The following is a 16,356-nucleotide window of genomic DNA, read 5'->3' as shown; positions in this document are numbered from 1 at the left end:
GCATTTGCTTGTCTGTAAGATTTTAATTTCTCCATCGAATCTGAATGAGATCCTTGCTGGGTAGAGTAATATTGGTTGTAGGTTCTTCCCTTTCATCACTTTAAATTTGTCCTGCCACACCCTTCTGGCTTGCAGAGTTTCTGCTGAGAAATTAGCTGTAAACCTTATGGAGATTCCCTTGTATGTTATTTGTTGCTTTTCCCTTGCTGCTTTTAATGTTTTTTCTTTGTATTTAATTTTTGATAGTTTGGTTAATATGTGTCTTGACATGTTTCTCGTTGGATTTATCCTCTTTGGGACTCGCTGTGCTTCCTGAACTTGATTGACTATTTCCTTTCCCATATTAGGGAAATTTTCAACTATAATCTCTTGAAATAATTTCTCAGTCCCTTTCTTTTTCTCTTCTTCTGGGATCCCTATAATTCGAATATTGGTGCATTTAATGTAGTCCCAGAAGTCTCTGAGACTGTCCTCAATTCTTTTCTTTCTTTTTTTATTCTGCTCTGTAGAAGTTATTTCCACTATTTTATCTTCCAGGTCACTTATCCGTTCTTCTGCCTCAGTTATTCTGCTATTGATTCCTTCTAGAGAATTTTTAATTTCACTTATTGTGTTGTTCATCATTGTTTGTTTGTTCTTTGGTTCTTCTAGGTCCTTGTTAAATGTTTCTTGCATTTTGTCTATTGTATTTCCAAGATTTTGAATCATCTTTACTATCATTACTCTGAATTCTTTTTCAGGTAGACTGCCTATTTCCTCTTCATTTGTTTGGTCTGGTGGGTTTTTACCTTTCTCCTTCATCTGCTGTATATTTCTCTGTCTTCTCATTTTGCTTATCTTACTGTGTTTGGGGTCTTCTTTTTGCAGGCTGCAGGTTCTTAGTTCCCGTTGTTTTTGGCATCTTCCCCCAGTGGGTATGGTTGGTTCCATGGGTTGTGTACACTTCCTGGTGGAGGGGACTAGTGCCTGTGTTCTGGTGGATGAGGCTGCATCTTGTCTTTCTGGTGGGCAGGACCGCATCTGGTGGTGTGTTTTGGGGTGTCTGTGACCTATTATGGTTTTAGGCAGCCTCTCTGTGAATGGGTGGGGTTGTGTTCCTTTCTTGCTATTTGTTTATCATGGGATGTCCAGCACTGTAGCTTGCTGGTTGTTGAGCGGAGCTTCGTCTTAGCGTTGAGATGGAGATCTCTGGGAGAGCTATCGCCATTTGATATTACATGGCTCCAGGAGGTCTCTGGTGGACCAGTGTTCTGAACTCAGCTCTCCAACCTAAGAGGAGCAGGCCTGACAGCCAGCCCGAGCACCAAGACCCTGTCAGCCACACGGCTGTAGTGTTGGAGGGTCTCCTGCAGAGGCAGGGCATGGCTGTTGCTCACTGCAGGGACAAGGACACTGGCTTCAGAAGTTCTGGGAAGTACTCCTGGGTGTGAGCCCTCCCATAGTCCACCATTAGCCCCACCGAAGAGCTGGGTGTCAGAATGGGAGAAATTATTTGCAAATGAAGCAACTGACAAAGGATTAATCTCCAAAATTTACAAGCAGCTCATGCAGCTCAGTATCAAAAAACAACCCAATCCAAAAATGGGCAGAACACCTAAATAGACATTTCTTGAAAGAAAATATACAGATCGCCAACAAACACATGAAAGAATGCTCAACATCATTAATCATTAGAGAAATGCAAATCAAAACTACAATGAAATATCACCTCTCACCAGTCAGAATGGCCATCATCAAAAAATGCACAAACAATAAATGCTGAAGAGCGTGTGGAGAAAAAGGGACCCTGTTGCACTGTTGGTGGGAATGTAACTTGATAGAGTCACTATGGAGAACAGTACGGAGGTTCCTTAAAAAACTAAAAATAGAACTACCATACGACCCAGCAGTCCCACTACTGGGCATATACCCTGAGAAAACCATAATTCAAAATATTCATGTAGCACAATGTTCATTGTAGCTCTGTTTACAATAGCCAGGATATGGAAGCAACCTAAGCGTCCATCGACAGATGAATGGATAAAGAAGATGTGATACATATATACAATAGAATATTACTCAGCCATAAAAAGAAACAAAATTGAATTATTTGTAGTGAGGTGGATGAACCTAGAGACTGTCATACAGAGTGAAATAAGTCAGAAAGAGAAAAATACCGTATGCTAACACATGTATATGGAGTCTAAAAAAAAAAAAAAAAAGAGAAAAAATGGTCATGAAGAACCTAGGGCCAGGACGGGAATAAAGACACAGACCTACTAGAGAATGGACTTGAGGACACAGGGAGGGGGAAGGGTAAGCTGGGACAGAGTGAGAGAGTGGCATGGACATTTATACACTACCAAATGTAAAACCGAAAGCTAGTGGGAAGCAGCAACATAGCACAGGGAGATCAGCTTGGTGCTTTGTGGCCACCTAGAGGGGTGGGATAGGGAGGGTGGGAGTGAGGGAGATGCAGGAGAGAAGAGACATGGGGATGTATGTGTATGTATAGCTGATTCACTTTGTTATAAAGCAGAAACTAACACACCATTTTAAAGCAATTATAGCCCAATAAAGAGTTAAAAAAAAGTAAAAAGAGCCGGGTAGGCTCCAGTGCTGAGTCGCCTCGGGCCAAACAGCCAACAGGGAGCTTCTGCCCATTTTTAGTCAGATTTTTTTTTTTTTTGCTGCTTCGTTGTAGTTCTTTATATTTTTTGGATATTAACCACCTTATCAGATATATGATTTGTAAATGTTTTCTTCCATTCAGTAGGTTGCCTTTTCAATTTATTGATGGTTTCATTCACTGTGCAGAAGTTTTTTAGGTTGATGCAGTTCCACTTGTTTATTTTACCTTTTGCTTTTGATGTTATATTCAGAAAGTCATCTCTAAGCCCCATGTCAAGGAGCTTACTGCCTATTATTTCTTCTGGGAGTTTTATGGTTTCAGGTCTTACATTCAAATCTTTAATCCCCTTTGAGTTATGTTTTGTGTATGGTTCAAGGTAGTGTTCCAGTTTCATTCTTTTGCATGTGACTGTCCAGTTTTCCCAATGTCATTTACCAAATTATTGTTCTTTCCCTATGGTATATTCTTGGCTCCTTAGCAGTAAGTTTACTAACCATATATGTATAGGTTTATATCTGGACTCTCTATTCTCTTTCATTGATCTGTGTGTCTGTTTTTATGCTAATACCATACTGTTTTAATTACTGCAGCCTTGTAGTATAGTTTGAATTTAGTGAGTGTGATGCCTTCAGCTTTGTTCCTCTTTCATACCTGTAAAAAGAACAGATAAGACAAGTTATATGTTGTGTAATTTTTAGTCTTACTACATATTTCCCTGCTTTGATGTCTGCATTATCATTATATTGTATTACTCATGCTCCTTACTCATTGTTGTGGGCAAATAAAAATACAGTATTCCAGGTAGTGCTCTTTACTGTGAAGAAAAATAAATTAATATTATTTTTAGAGACTTTCTCCCTTCAAGGGGCTCAGCGTTCAGCTCAATGTGATCTCACCAGTGCACCAGCCAAGATTCTTTGGCTAACCTTTGCACTTTGGGGTTCAACAGTATTTTACAAAGGTTGCATGTTGAATTGATGTTAGTTACCATCCTTAGCACAATCCATTTGAGACTTGTCTTCAGAACTATGGTTTGTTCCTTTGTCTACAGCATTGGAAATGGTTACAGTGTTATATTACTATTACAATTTCGGAAACTTATTGCAACTTTATTTCAACATTTTGTTGTTTTCTGTTGTTTATTGTAACTTAATGGCTTTCCCCAGAACTGAAGTAATACAGTTAATAATCTTTATATTATACTTACCATTTCTTGAATTGAAATCATTGCGTTAGTTCAGGGTTTCCCAACCTAGGTTTTGTGACATCGTAATAATTTTTTAGAAAAACAGTGTGTGGGTGGAGGGGTTGGGAGGCAGTTCTATATCAAATAAGTTTGCATGGCTTACATACTCTAAGAAATTTGAGGAACGTTGGCATGTTAAAAACCTCTTGCAAGTCCTGAAAGGAAAAATTTTTAAATCAGTTAAACTTTACTTAATCCAGTGTTTCTTAAAGTCATTTGGTCATGTAACCTTTTTAAATTTGAGGTAGACGGGGGTGTAGAGAACTTCTATTAACAGGGAATTAATATTCCAAGGACCACAGTTTAGAAAATCCTGCAGAATATGTTTACGGTTGTTTGCATCTCCTACTAAAGCACTAAGTAACAAAATCAGTGAAACCAAAATAATTTAAATAGATCAACAGCATGTTCATTGACTTTTGTTCTTATATTTACTTTAAAAATGATTAACTTTTAATGATACAGATGTGCTTATGACTCAGAGAGCTTTCATGTAACTTGATTGTCACCACATATCCCTTTGATGGATTAAGAAATTGAAAGGGAGAGTGTTTAAATTTAAATGGCTTTCTTTATGGAATACAGGTTTGAGTTTTGGTTTTCTCGTCTTTTTTTTTTTTTTTTTTTTACTCCAATTAGGAAAATAACAAAGCAGATGTCTTTTTTCCTGATATGCGTGGTCCATACAACTTTCTAGTTACTAAACTGTCCTTCTCCTACAAAATTAAGAAAGCCTTGTGGCACTAGCCACTAACAACAGTTTTAAAAAATATCTTCAGGAAAAAAATATATATATACAGTTTATATATGTGATTATAACTCTCTTTGGAGAAGTGTGTGTTAATTAATATTTTGCTGGTAAATTACTTTCTAATTTCTACCTTGTGACTTTGGATATGTTAATTTATTCTTAAAACTCTCTTATAGTTAATTAGGGGATAAGCAGTGTTCTCTTCATTGTTCATATGAGAAAATTGAGAAGCTCAGAGATTACTTTGTTTTCCTGAAACTCACATACCAAATTGAGAGAGGAGTACATTGCTGTGTGCTGTTTGTTAAATCTCCTGTATTTATGGGAAAATTGCCGTATCACATGGTACTTCTTCATGACCTATTAGAGGGGCTTTTCCTCCCCCAGATTTTAGTTTCTTGAGGAAGTAACTAGCTTTTTGGGAAGCACTTGTCTATTTACACTGAGTATCCTCTTGACATCAGCATGGGCTTATTTATAATTACATGCACATGTGTAAATAAAATGATTAGCTATTCTTATATAAACATAATTATATCTCTCTAAAATAATGCATATGGAAATGTTATAATCCAGTGATAAAGGGAAAGAAATCTGCATGACCCCTCCTTTGTATGCAAACAGTGGGTTATTTAAGACAGAATATGTTTCCTGTTGCACATTCAGTTATTGAGGCCAGTTACAACTGGGGACTCATTGAAGTACTAAACAACAAGTGCCTTTTCCAATAGTTAGCATTCTCTATACAAAGCTGAGGTGACCTTTCTGCCATTTTCCAAGGACACTCCATACATTTGGGATTTAGGCCAGGATCATATTAAAGAGCAGCATACAAGAACACAGCCAACCAGTTCTGAAACCTGAGACTCCCTTTGCCTCTAGTTGCTTCCTCTTCCTGCCTAAAATAACTTTTGAAAATAAAACAGGTCGTGTTGGCTAATCAGTGCCAGTGGGTACTATATCACTTCTCCAGCTTTGAACAAATCTGGGGATCACACTTTAAAGAGAGGAATCATGGAATGCCTGGAGCTAAAAAGTTTGGTTTCCTCAGAGCACAGTAGTTCACTGCAGCAAATCATTTAAACTCACTGTCATTTAGGTTTCTTTTCTGAAATTGAAAGCGTGGGCGGACGTGCTCGTTCACAAAACATTCACCTAGTTCTTAAGAAAAATTAGATCCTTCAAAGGAATATTTTCAGGTATGACTACCTATTACACTCATCCCACTGGCGTTCTGGGATGAGTGTTTGTGAGAAGGTCGCTCTTTGATGGCTACTTTATAGTCACTCCCTTACGTATGTAATAATATTTTCAGCTAATTTTCTAAAAATACAGATTTGCATTTATGGGACCAGGCAACCAGTCATTGTATGTTTAGTGAGTATTTGCTACAATATTAAATCCCCATCTCACTAAAATAGTGGGAAAGGAGTTCAACCTCACAAGTGAGAAAGGAGTAAGAATTTGCATCAAAAGTAAGAGGCATTGGGAAAAGACTGGATTGAGACTCAGAATTGTCTCTAATTAGGGCTGAGTTTAGATTCGTCACTTTGTTCCTCTGTGCCAAAGTTTCTCAGTTAATGGAAAACTATAAAATGTATTGGAAACCCGCAAAGTACTATGCAAGTATGTGGCACCGTGATGTACTATTATGATTATTATCTATCAATTGAAAGAAGTGATCTAAATAGTTTCCAGGGTATATCAAGATTGTAGACTCTCTGGGTCTGTAATTTGAGCATTAGCTCTGTAAGTAATTACATGGTGCTTGGCACATGGTTAGCAAACTATAAATGCTTACTTACTCCCTTGATTTAAAGAGATTGGACTTCTCTTAATCGGCTATCAGTGTACCTTCTAGTCATATAGGAATAAAATCTCACTGACTGATGGTAGGAAGACTATAAATGCTTTAAGGGACTGTAATTACTTCCTATTGATATTTAGCCCGCTGAAAAAGGACCATTGGGGAGGAATATGAATTTTTAACTTGACCAGTTCTTTCATGAGTACAGTAGAGTTCTTACAAAAGACATATTTGTAATGATGATTCCTTTTGCTTTCAGAGCTGAGCTATGCCTGGATTTTCAATGAATACCCTTCCTATCAGGATAATCGCCGCTTCGTTTCTCAAGAGACTGGGAATCTGTATATTGCCAAAGTAGAAAAATCAGATGTTGGAAATTATACCTGTGTGGTTACAAATACAGTAACAAACCAAAAGGTCCTGGGGCCACCCACACCGCTAATGTTGAGAAATGATGGTGAGTTTTCAAAGGGATTTTCGTAATTCTGCTTTTTGTGATCATAGGTTGAGTTCAGGAGGTTGTTATGTTATTGGCATGCAAAGCTTGACTGTGTCAATTAAATTTAAGAAAAGTTTAATGCTTTCTACATTCAGTATCTATATTTCCTACACTTACGTAAGAAAGAAACCCATGAATCCATTTTGGAAAACTAATTAGAAATCTAATTGCTAATCTCAACAGGAATGGAATGTGGATTTAGGTGACTATAAATAACAAAGGAATCTATTTCTTGTTTCTTTCCACTTAAATTGTGTACACAGGCAAAATGAAGTAGAAGGTTAAACAATTAGCTCATTAATCAATTCTATGTAATTTAGTATTCAGTGTCCAAAGAGAACTTCTAAATTATCCAAATAACTTCTGGATTTATGATACTGAAGACATAGTTCCAACCACAGTGAAATGCAAGAATGTCAAGTCTTATTTGAGATAGAAGTTTTAATTTCCCACACTTTGGTAAGAATATTTCAAGAAAATATATGAATTTCACTTTACTTACTCAGATGGATGGCATAACAGTATATGGTAATTCATCATGTGCGTTTTGAAGACAATCTTGCCGATTTGTATGCCAAATTCTAATAGCACCATGCCTTTTCCCCACCATGAGTCCTTGTACATTCACGATGAGTATTTATATGTATTCTGTTCCCTCTTCTTGAAATGCTCTTCCTTCTCTTGGTCTCTTGACTAATACTGGTCCTTCCCATTTCTTCAAATGTATTACTTTCTCCAGGAGGTCATGTCTGTGTGACCCCTCCCCCTCAACTATGCTGTATCGGGTGCCTTCTTAAACCACCTCTGCAGAGAAAGTCTGAGCATCCTTACAGCATAGACCAAGCTTGAATTTTTGAGCAAATAATGTAGATTTCAATCATTCATTTACTTATTCATGCATTTAACATATGTTCATTTAGCACTTGCTATGTGGCAGTCACTACTCTGGGCACCAGTGAACAAAAATCATAAGACCCCTTCTCATGGCATTTACATTGTTCAGAGGATACAGGTACAAACAACCAAACATAAACAAAACCCAAAATGCAGTATGTTAGATAGTAATAAATAAATGAGTATGATGAAACAGAGGTTCTGTGGGGCAGAATGTCTACTTTAGACAGGGTTGTCATGCAAAACCTTTCTGAAGGGATGACATGAGCTGACACCTGAATGATAAGAAGTCTGTCCTGTGAAGAACAGAGGGAGGAGCTTTCCAGGCTGAGTTAACATCACATGCAAAGGCCCTGAGGCCTAAAAATAAATCACTTGGCACGTTCAGAGAGCAAAGAGAATGTGAGCCTTATGGAGCATAGTGACCAGGGAAGAGGGTGGTTTGAGTTGAGGTTGGAGACTGTGTTTTGTTTCAAGTGAAACGAAAAGCCATTCGAGGGTTTTATGTAAGAGAGTTATGTATGTTTTTTTTTAAAAGATTGCTTAGCTACTGTGTGAAAAATGGACTTTTAAAAAAGTGAGGGTCAAAACTGGAAGTCCAGTTAAAGACGGTTGCCGTAATTCACTCAGTAAACGGTGGCAGCTTGAACTACCGGGTGGCGGTGGAGAGGAGAGAAGGGGATGGATTCAGGATATAGTTTGCAGTTTGCTGCCAGGACTTGCTGATGCATTGCATGTGGGAGGTGGTGAAAGAGAAAATCGAGGATGACACATAGGTTTCTGGCACAGCAGCTGGGTGGATGGGAATGCCATTTACTGAAATGGTTTTACTGAACAGGTCTACAAGGGAGAAATTCAGAATATTATTTTGGTCATTATTTATGAAGCCAAAAGCATGACTTCTCCCTTGGTAACAGAAAGAATTGTTTGTTTTGTGCTTCTTGGTCCATCTCTCTATCATAATATTCATCTGGTATATTCATATTTACTTGTCAGCCTACCCTCCCCCACCCCGCTGACACTGACATGTGATCAAGCACAGACCAGAGTTTTCATCCAGTTTGGTGCGAGGGTGCAACACAGTGCTTGCCACATGGCAAATGTTAAATGACTGTGTTGCATTAGGCTGAGTTCCATTAAATAAAACTGAACAATCTCATCAGTTTAGCGAGAAAGGTAGGCAAAGGATCGATTCTGTTAAAAAGCTATCAGTGCCGTCTCTCTAGATCTAAGGATAAAAAATCTGTTTCGAGATATGTGTTCCAGGGGCATTCTGTACTGAATTATTTAAAAATACAGCCCCTCTGGCCTCTGCCCGTAATACGCTTATGCCAAAATGTCCGTTCAGTGGTGTTGTCCATTTTGGTATATCAAGGAAAAAATATAGTCAAATATTGACTTTGATGCACTAAGACACAGCCCAGGAGAAACATCACCCAGAGTTGCTGCTTCAGAGAGAAGGAACAAAAATTCAGGAACACGGGAAGTCCACAGTCTTCCTAGGTGACACAAGTTGGCCACAACTCTGCCTTCTGCTTGGCTTTTAGATTTATCTCGACTTGCTTAGTATATCTTCATAGAGATGACAAATGTGTTCTATTAGAATATTTTATCACAAAATTAGCAGACTAAGGATCTCATTCTTCAGCAATTAATGCCCATTCATTTCTAATTTCCATGAGAGCTGCATGGTGAAAATTCATAATATGTCTTTCCCATTTAGGCTGGAATACATAAAATGGCTGCTCAAACTGTATTACTAAGCACAAAAGAGATTATTTAATTAGCTCTTGTCTGGAGGTAAGAGAAAAGGGGAAAGATAAATCAAGAAGAGATTGCAAAATAAAAATGACATTCTTGTTAAAGTGTACACTGTGAGAGTAAAATCAATGAAATCATCGTTCTGCACAGTCTGGTATTTAGTGACTGTATATTAGAGTGCTAAGTGCAAGGTGAGCATAGAATTTGTACAAGCATCTCGATAACTGAAGCTCGCTCAAAATTTCATAGCCTCCTTCTGCCTCCAAAATGTGGGTAAGCAAGGCAATGGAGCTTTTTGCCTGCACTGAACTAATTGGCATGGCTGATCATTTCCCTTGCTAAGTGCAGGTGTAGCTTAAAGAGCTAGGTATCCTCAATATTCAGGTTATTTCTTTAGAGTTTCAACTAAGCAGTCTGGACTGTGACTGTTTCCAGCCCCAAAGGTTACAGTGAGTCAGAAGTGAACAGCAGACAACTCCCATCAGTCCATGTTCCTATCAGGAACCAAGGGCGATGTGCTCCATGTTGATCCCACTGACCCTCTTTAGCTCTCTCCCCCAACACACTGTGGTTCTGCGAGACCTTCATACTTGTTGTTGCCTTTTCCCCAGCTCTTCACATGGCTCACCCCTGCCTACATCTCAGATCATGACTGAAATGTAGGGCAGGGTGTTGAGGAGGTAAGCCAGGTTCCCTGGGTGGAATCCAGCCCCACCACTTATTAGCGACGTGACCTTGGACATCAGTTTAACCTCACCTCACGGTGTTCTCATCAGTCAAATGAGGACAGCAGTACCTACCTCAGAGGCTTACTCCGTGTGTGAAATCATAGGTAAACTGCTTTGAACAGTGACAACACAGCAGTACTGTTTTGTACATCAATAACTTCCCTACCTAAGATATGCTCCACAAATTATATTTTTAAAAAGCAGATTACAGAGTGAATGGATACTGTTATCCTTGTTTTGTAAAATGTATGTGGCAAATGACAGAGAAAGCTGGAATCCTACTCTCCAAAATGCTAACAGTGTTAAACTTTAAAGCAGTTAACTTTTAGTGGTAAAATGTTCCGTTCTTATTTTCTTTCTGCTTCTCTGTGTTTTCTCATTTTTCTTCAGTGATTAGAGATTTTCTTTTTGTTTTAGAAAAATGTTTGGTGAAAGGGATATTCACATTTTATTGGATCTAGAAGGCACTTAGAGATCACCCAATTTTACACCTTTATTCTTTGAGAAAGAAGGGAACTAAGGACCAGAGAAGTAAGTCAGGACAGCAGTGGGATCAAATTCTTAGTCTCCAGTTACCATGCTATTTAACTGAGGTTCAGAAAAGATTTTTTGGCCTCTGGATTTACATATTTACCTTATGATTTTGCAAATTTTATTTTGGGAATTCTCCTAAAAACTGTATGTTATTTGTAGTGTTCATCATGAGGAAGTACTATAAAACTGAGAGCTGGACAAATGTGAGAGAATTTTACATTAGAGTTAATACTTATTTATCTAGTTTTTTTTCCCACACTGCACGGCATGCGGGGTCTTAGTTCCCCAACCAGGGATCGAACCCGCGCCCACTGCAGTGGAAGTGCGGGGTCTTAACCACTGGACCTCCAGCGAAGTCCCTTATCTGGGTATTTTCAAATCTGCTTTGAAATGATAATAAAACTCATTATGTGGGAAAGGGCACCAGTTGTATTGGTACCGTGAAAGAAAAAGATTTAATTGAGAAAAATATATCATAATTATTTTTAGCACAGATACTAAAGTAGTCCAAGGATCAGTATTAACCCAGTTGCTGGTTATTGATGATAAGCTTGCTCCATTGTTTGCTTCCTCCACAGATTTCAAAGAATTGTACCTATATTTCCATAAACAAAGGTAATGGACCACCCATGGAGCATAACCAGGAGAGAAATCGTAGATTTAGATGATAATCATAATGGCTACTTTTTCTGTCTTTAGTTGTTACCCCTGACTTGCTCTAAAATGGCTAAAGATAAAAAAAATTAGCAAAAATTAGGACAGTCTTGGGAAAATGAGATCAGGTCTGTGAGGTTGTCTGTGTACTTTACATAAACAGGTATGTAACTGAGCATGAAAAATTACTGTATGGCCTTTGCCTTTTTTCTGTGTTTTCCTTGAGACTGGCTGGGGATTGGTTGGGCAGTTCCTTGGTTTGCTTATTATAACCGAGACAAATGTTGAGCAGTTTACAGCCAGTGTGTGTCTGATGGTTCTTTGCTTTGCACATTGGTTGTTAAATATTTTTGAATATTACTGCTAATTAGAACTCTCAATGGAAGAGCTACTAGGGGACAGGAAACAAAGGATTTATCCTATCTTAGAATTCACATTCTGCCTCTCTCTGTCTCTCTTTCCTTCCTCCATCCCCATATTTTTATGCATTGATAAGCATATGTATGTAGGATGTGTGTGTATAAATATACATGTATTTATATACACTATATATATTGTCTTTGGAAGTTAAAGTGCGAAATACTTTTCTGAATGTTTATTATACTTCCTTGTAAATTTAAATTATCAAAAATTTGTATTCTCAATATAACAAAATAACTGACCATATTTTTCTAAATCCTGACCCATTTCCCCAAGCCTAATTTTATTTAGCCATAAAAACATTGAACAAGGTCAGCACTGAAGCATTTAATCTTCTCAACATAAATCAAATTTTAACCTACTGGACAAGAGACCACCTGATAACCCTAGCAGCCTAGAGTTTCAGAGCAGTCTAAGGTGGGACAGAAACGGACGTGCTGGACATAGGATTGAGAGTGTCCATCATCGGTGCCAACCAGCTTTGTCTTGTTTGCTGTGGCGTCACCTAGGATGCAGTAAAAGAAGGGTAGCACTAACAGTCAAGAAGAAATAAAAAGTCATAGGATCCTGAGGTGTAGTCCCAGGTCTACCACTAACTCATGTGAGACAAATCATGCCATTTCCTTGGTCCTCAGTTTTCTTAGCTATGAAAATGAGTGATTTATAATAAGTTATATCTAAGGGTCCTTCTAGTTGTTTTCTGAGTTGCCAGTCACAACTCTCTACCTTACTTTACTCCAGTCTCAGCATTTGCACAGGCCACATGATGTCAAATACAACTCACCACACAGATCTTGTTCGTTGGATCAGATTTCTTCTTAGTGCTAACAACCAATCCTAGTTGAATGCAAAACTAGGTACATTCACTCTTTCAGGCTATCACGGGTGATTTTGTGAACCTTCACCTCTGTGGCCATTGGATTTCCTAGTGGCTCAGAAGACTACATTCCCTTCAATGTTCCAAATTTAAGACCAAAGACTAAAAAAATAGAAAAGAGAAAGCTAGAATATTCTAGAATATTCTGGATTATCGATGGAGTGTAATGTATTCTTCATTATGATACTACCATCTGTTCATAGTAAACTTTCCTAATATTGCCCCAAATTGGGTTAGATCCTCAAGTGAGCATTAACAACCACAATGGGTCTTCTTGAATAGATCAACTTCAATTGTAGGCCATTTAATTAACCTAGCTGTCAGATTAAAAACCTAGGCATTAAGAGGATCTCTTTTTGATTGTAAACTTGATCTAAAACCTTTTTTTGATGATTTAGCCTTTAGACTGGCAAGGGTGAAACTTCTGCCTGGCAACAGGCAGAGATGTGCCCTTGACTTGCACATAATTTTATATTACCTAAGATCTAGGGTTTGTCCCAAAACACGTTGCTTTATTTTACTCTCACTTCTGATTGCAACTTTTGTGTGGCTTTGTCACAGCGATCATGTCTTTCATTTAATTCTCTGACAACCTCACATTTGAGGATCTGTGGGCATAAAACTTGTTTTATGAGAAGAACATCTGAATGACTAAAGGATGTGAGATATTTTGCTAAACTGCCATTGCTAATCTGATTTAATAGTGTCTCAATGATCCGGATATTTTGAAACCTTGACAAGCTTAGGAACTTGTCAGTCAGCTTTAGACCTCTAGCATAGTCAGATTCGTTTCAGGTCCATGGGAGCCAAAAGGTCTTAGATGGTCATTTCACTATTCAGTTAGGAAGCATCTATTAGGTACCTGTTGTGTATAGTACACTGTAAAATAAAAAGATGTGATCAGAGCCCCTGGGAGCCTGCAGTTTTAGAGAACTCCAAATTCATGAAAGGTCTAAAGTTTCATCCTTATTGGAATTATTGAATTGAGTTCCAGGAAACAGATTTACAGATGGAGGGATTTGAAATGAAAGAGGACAGGAGAGGTGTCCAGCCTAGAATACAGATGACTTGGGCATTCATTTGATCATGCATTTAAGCAAGAAATGTTCATTGAGTGCTTGTTGTATACTTGCCACTAGGGATACAAAAGTCTTCTATGTCCTCATAGGTAATAGTCTAGCTTAGGAGCCTAATTACAACCTGAGGCAGGAGTGGAGCCAGACTGGGGAGGATGGAGAATTAAAGCAGGATTATTTAAGCTTCAGTTGTGGTAAGAGCTACCAAGGAGCAGTGAAGGTTCAGTGAGATTATGCAAACAATCAAGGTTTGTGTGTAAGGAAGCCTGGCGTGGTCTTGGGAATCAGCTCAAGCTTCCGTAAAGAGTTGGCCAATCTAACAGGAAGGATAAGAATTCCAGGCAGTGGATACAGTATTTGTTTAAACCAGGAGCTGGCAAATTTCCTCCTGTAGGCCAGTCTTGCCTGTGGCCTGCTTTTCTAAAGAAAGTTTAACATTTTTTTCCATAAAAATGTTGAGTATTCTTAGCTAACTCCTAGATTCTCTGTAATTTTTATTGCTATTGTAAATAATATCTTATTTTTAATTACATTCTCTATTTTACTTGTCAGTGATTCAGCATTTGGCAAGCTTGCTGAAATCTTGTTAGTTCTATAGTTTGTTGATGCTGTTGACTCTCTCATACTTTGCTATCTTCCCCATTTCTTCCAAGCCAGGATTTAGCCAACCCTTAGTTTATGGGCCACATATAGCCCACCGCTGTTTTTGTAAATAAAATTTTATTGGAAAGTAGCCATGCTTATTTGTTTGCATATTGTCTCTGGATGCTTTCCAGCTACAATGGCAGAGTTGAATCAGAGACTGCATGACTCACAAAACCTAAATAAAATCCTTGCTATCTGTGTCTATGCAAAAAATAACTTTACCAATCTCTGACAACAGGGTAATATCTTTAAATATTTTAAGACTGTTCATCAAGACTTGTTCTTTGCGGCTCCAAAGACTTGAACTAGGACCACCATGTACAAATTAGGGGGAGAGGGACTTCCCTGGTGATCCAGTGGTGAAGAATCCACCTTCCAATGCAGGTGATGCGGGTTTGATCCCTGGTCAGGGAACTAAGATCCCACATGCCACGGGGCAACTAAGCCCATGCCACAACTACTGAGCTCATGCGCCTCAACTAGAGAGCCTGCGTGCCACAAACTACAGAGCCCATGTGCTTTGGAACCTGCACACCATAGCTACAGAGTCCACGCGCCCTGGAGCCTGTGTGCCACAACTAGAGAAGAGAAAACCCTCATGCCACAACTAGAGAGGAGCCCACGTGCAGCAACGAAAGATCCCTCATGCCTCAACAAAGATCCTGTGTGCTGCAACTAAGAAGCGATGCAGCCAAAAATAAATACATACATACATACATAAGAAAGACATAAAAAATTAGAGGGAGAGAGAGTAGTTTAGCTCACAATATGAAGAACTTTTTAGTAGGATCAATACAAAAGTACTTCACCAAAAAAAGACAAAAGTCAGCTTTCTTTCACCTAAAAGATGGTGGCTTTATGATTAATTGCCCAAACTGGAAACTATTAGCAAAGTACTTCAGGACTTGTAAACCAGGACTGTCCCAGGCAAGCATGGATAAATAGTTACTCTACGTTCATAGGAGACACCTTTCTGGAATAGTTCAGGTTATCTCTGTACTTTAACTATTGAGGAGGAAGGAAAGAGATGTAGGTTTGATTGAGGTCAAATAATGGGATTTGTTTTCACCTCCCACAGGCTTCTGAAGTTACATTAAAACCCCAAGTGTAAGTGACATACACCCCTCAGGTGTCTTATTCCTCTTTTCCAGCACTGGGGAAGTTCTTATTTGCACAATTATTGCCTCGAATGGGAAGTCACTGATTATGGGCTGGGTAGTGGTGGAGATTCCATGGACAGTCCCCTAGATCCTACAATGTCTCCTTCAACACAGGGCAAAACAAACCTTTCTTAAAAGAGTAAAATAGTGAACTCAGCCAAAGAAATGTGTATGACTAATCAGATATTTCCAAATATTTTTAGATAAATGGAATATATATCATATGATTCATTCCTCAAGAAAGGCCATGTGGGAACTTTTCATAGGACAATTTTTGCAGTTTTTCTTCAGTAGAAAATCCCACTCTGTAGAAGTTGGTAAAAGTCCCTTCTGTGGTTTAATTTACAACCGCAGATTCCAGCTAAGGCAGGTGTTGGCAAAATCTTACGGCACAAAATTCTGCAAACTGGCCTCCTTCTGCCAAGACAGCTGTCTGCAAATTGTAGTTAAACAAGAGTGGCGTGTGGCTGATTTCTCTTTTATATTCTATAATTTGGCAGTTATTCTGTCACATTCTAGTTCTTACATACATTAGCGTCAGCCTTAATAATTTTTCAGACTTTATAAGAGAGATAATCATTGCCACAAGGTCGTCTGCAGGATCCAGGCTCTTGATTGGCGTTGTGACTGGTGCGACTCTGCGTTACTAGCCATCTCCCAATGACTAGCCCATGATGCATGTTACTTTTCCGT

The 16,356-nt window shown here is 38.5% G+C and overlaps 1 protein-coding gene across 8 annotated transcripts in view; it reads left to right on the top strand.

Annotated features, from left to right (window-relative positions):
• Window positions 1–16,356, top strand: part of CNTN4 (contactin 4) — a 973,761-nt gene that overhangs the window by 776,408 nt on the left and 180,997 nt on the right. For all 8 annotated transcript variants that reach the window (XM_060307736.1, XM_060307734.1, XM_060307732.1 and 5 more), the window contains one exon: window positions 6,675–6,872. In XM_060307736.1, the coding sequence (XP_060163719.1) occupies window positions 6,675–6,872 (198 nt within the window). The remainder of the gene's footprint in view (window positions 1–6,674; window positions 6,873–16,356) is intronic.

This window comes from Globicephala melas, chromosome 11 (genome assembly GCF_963455315.2).
Source record: "Globicephala melas chromosome 11, mGloMel1.2, whole genome shotgun sequence".
NCBI classification, from domain to species: Eukaryota; Metazoa; Chordata; class Mammalia; order Artiodactyla; family Delphinidae; genus Globicephala; species Globicephala melas.
Note: the sequence above shows the minus strand (reverse complement) of the source record. Positions and strands in the feature narration are given on the sequence as shown.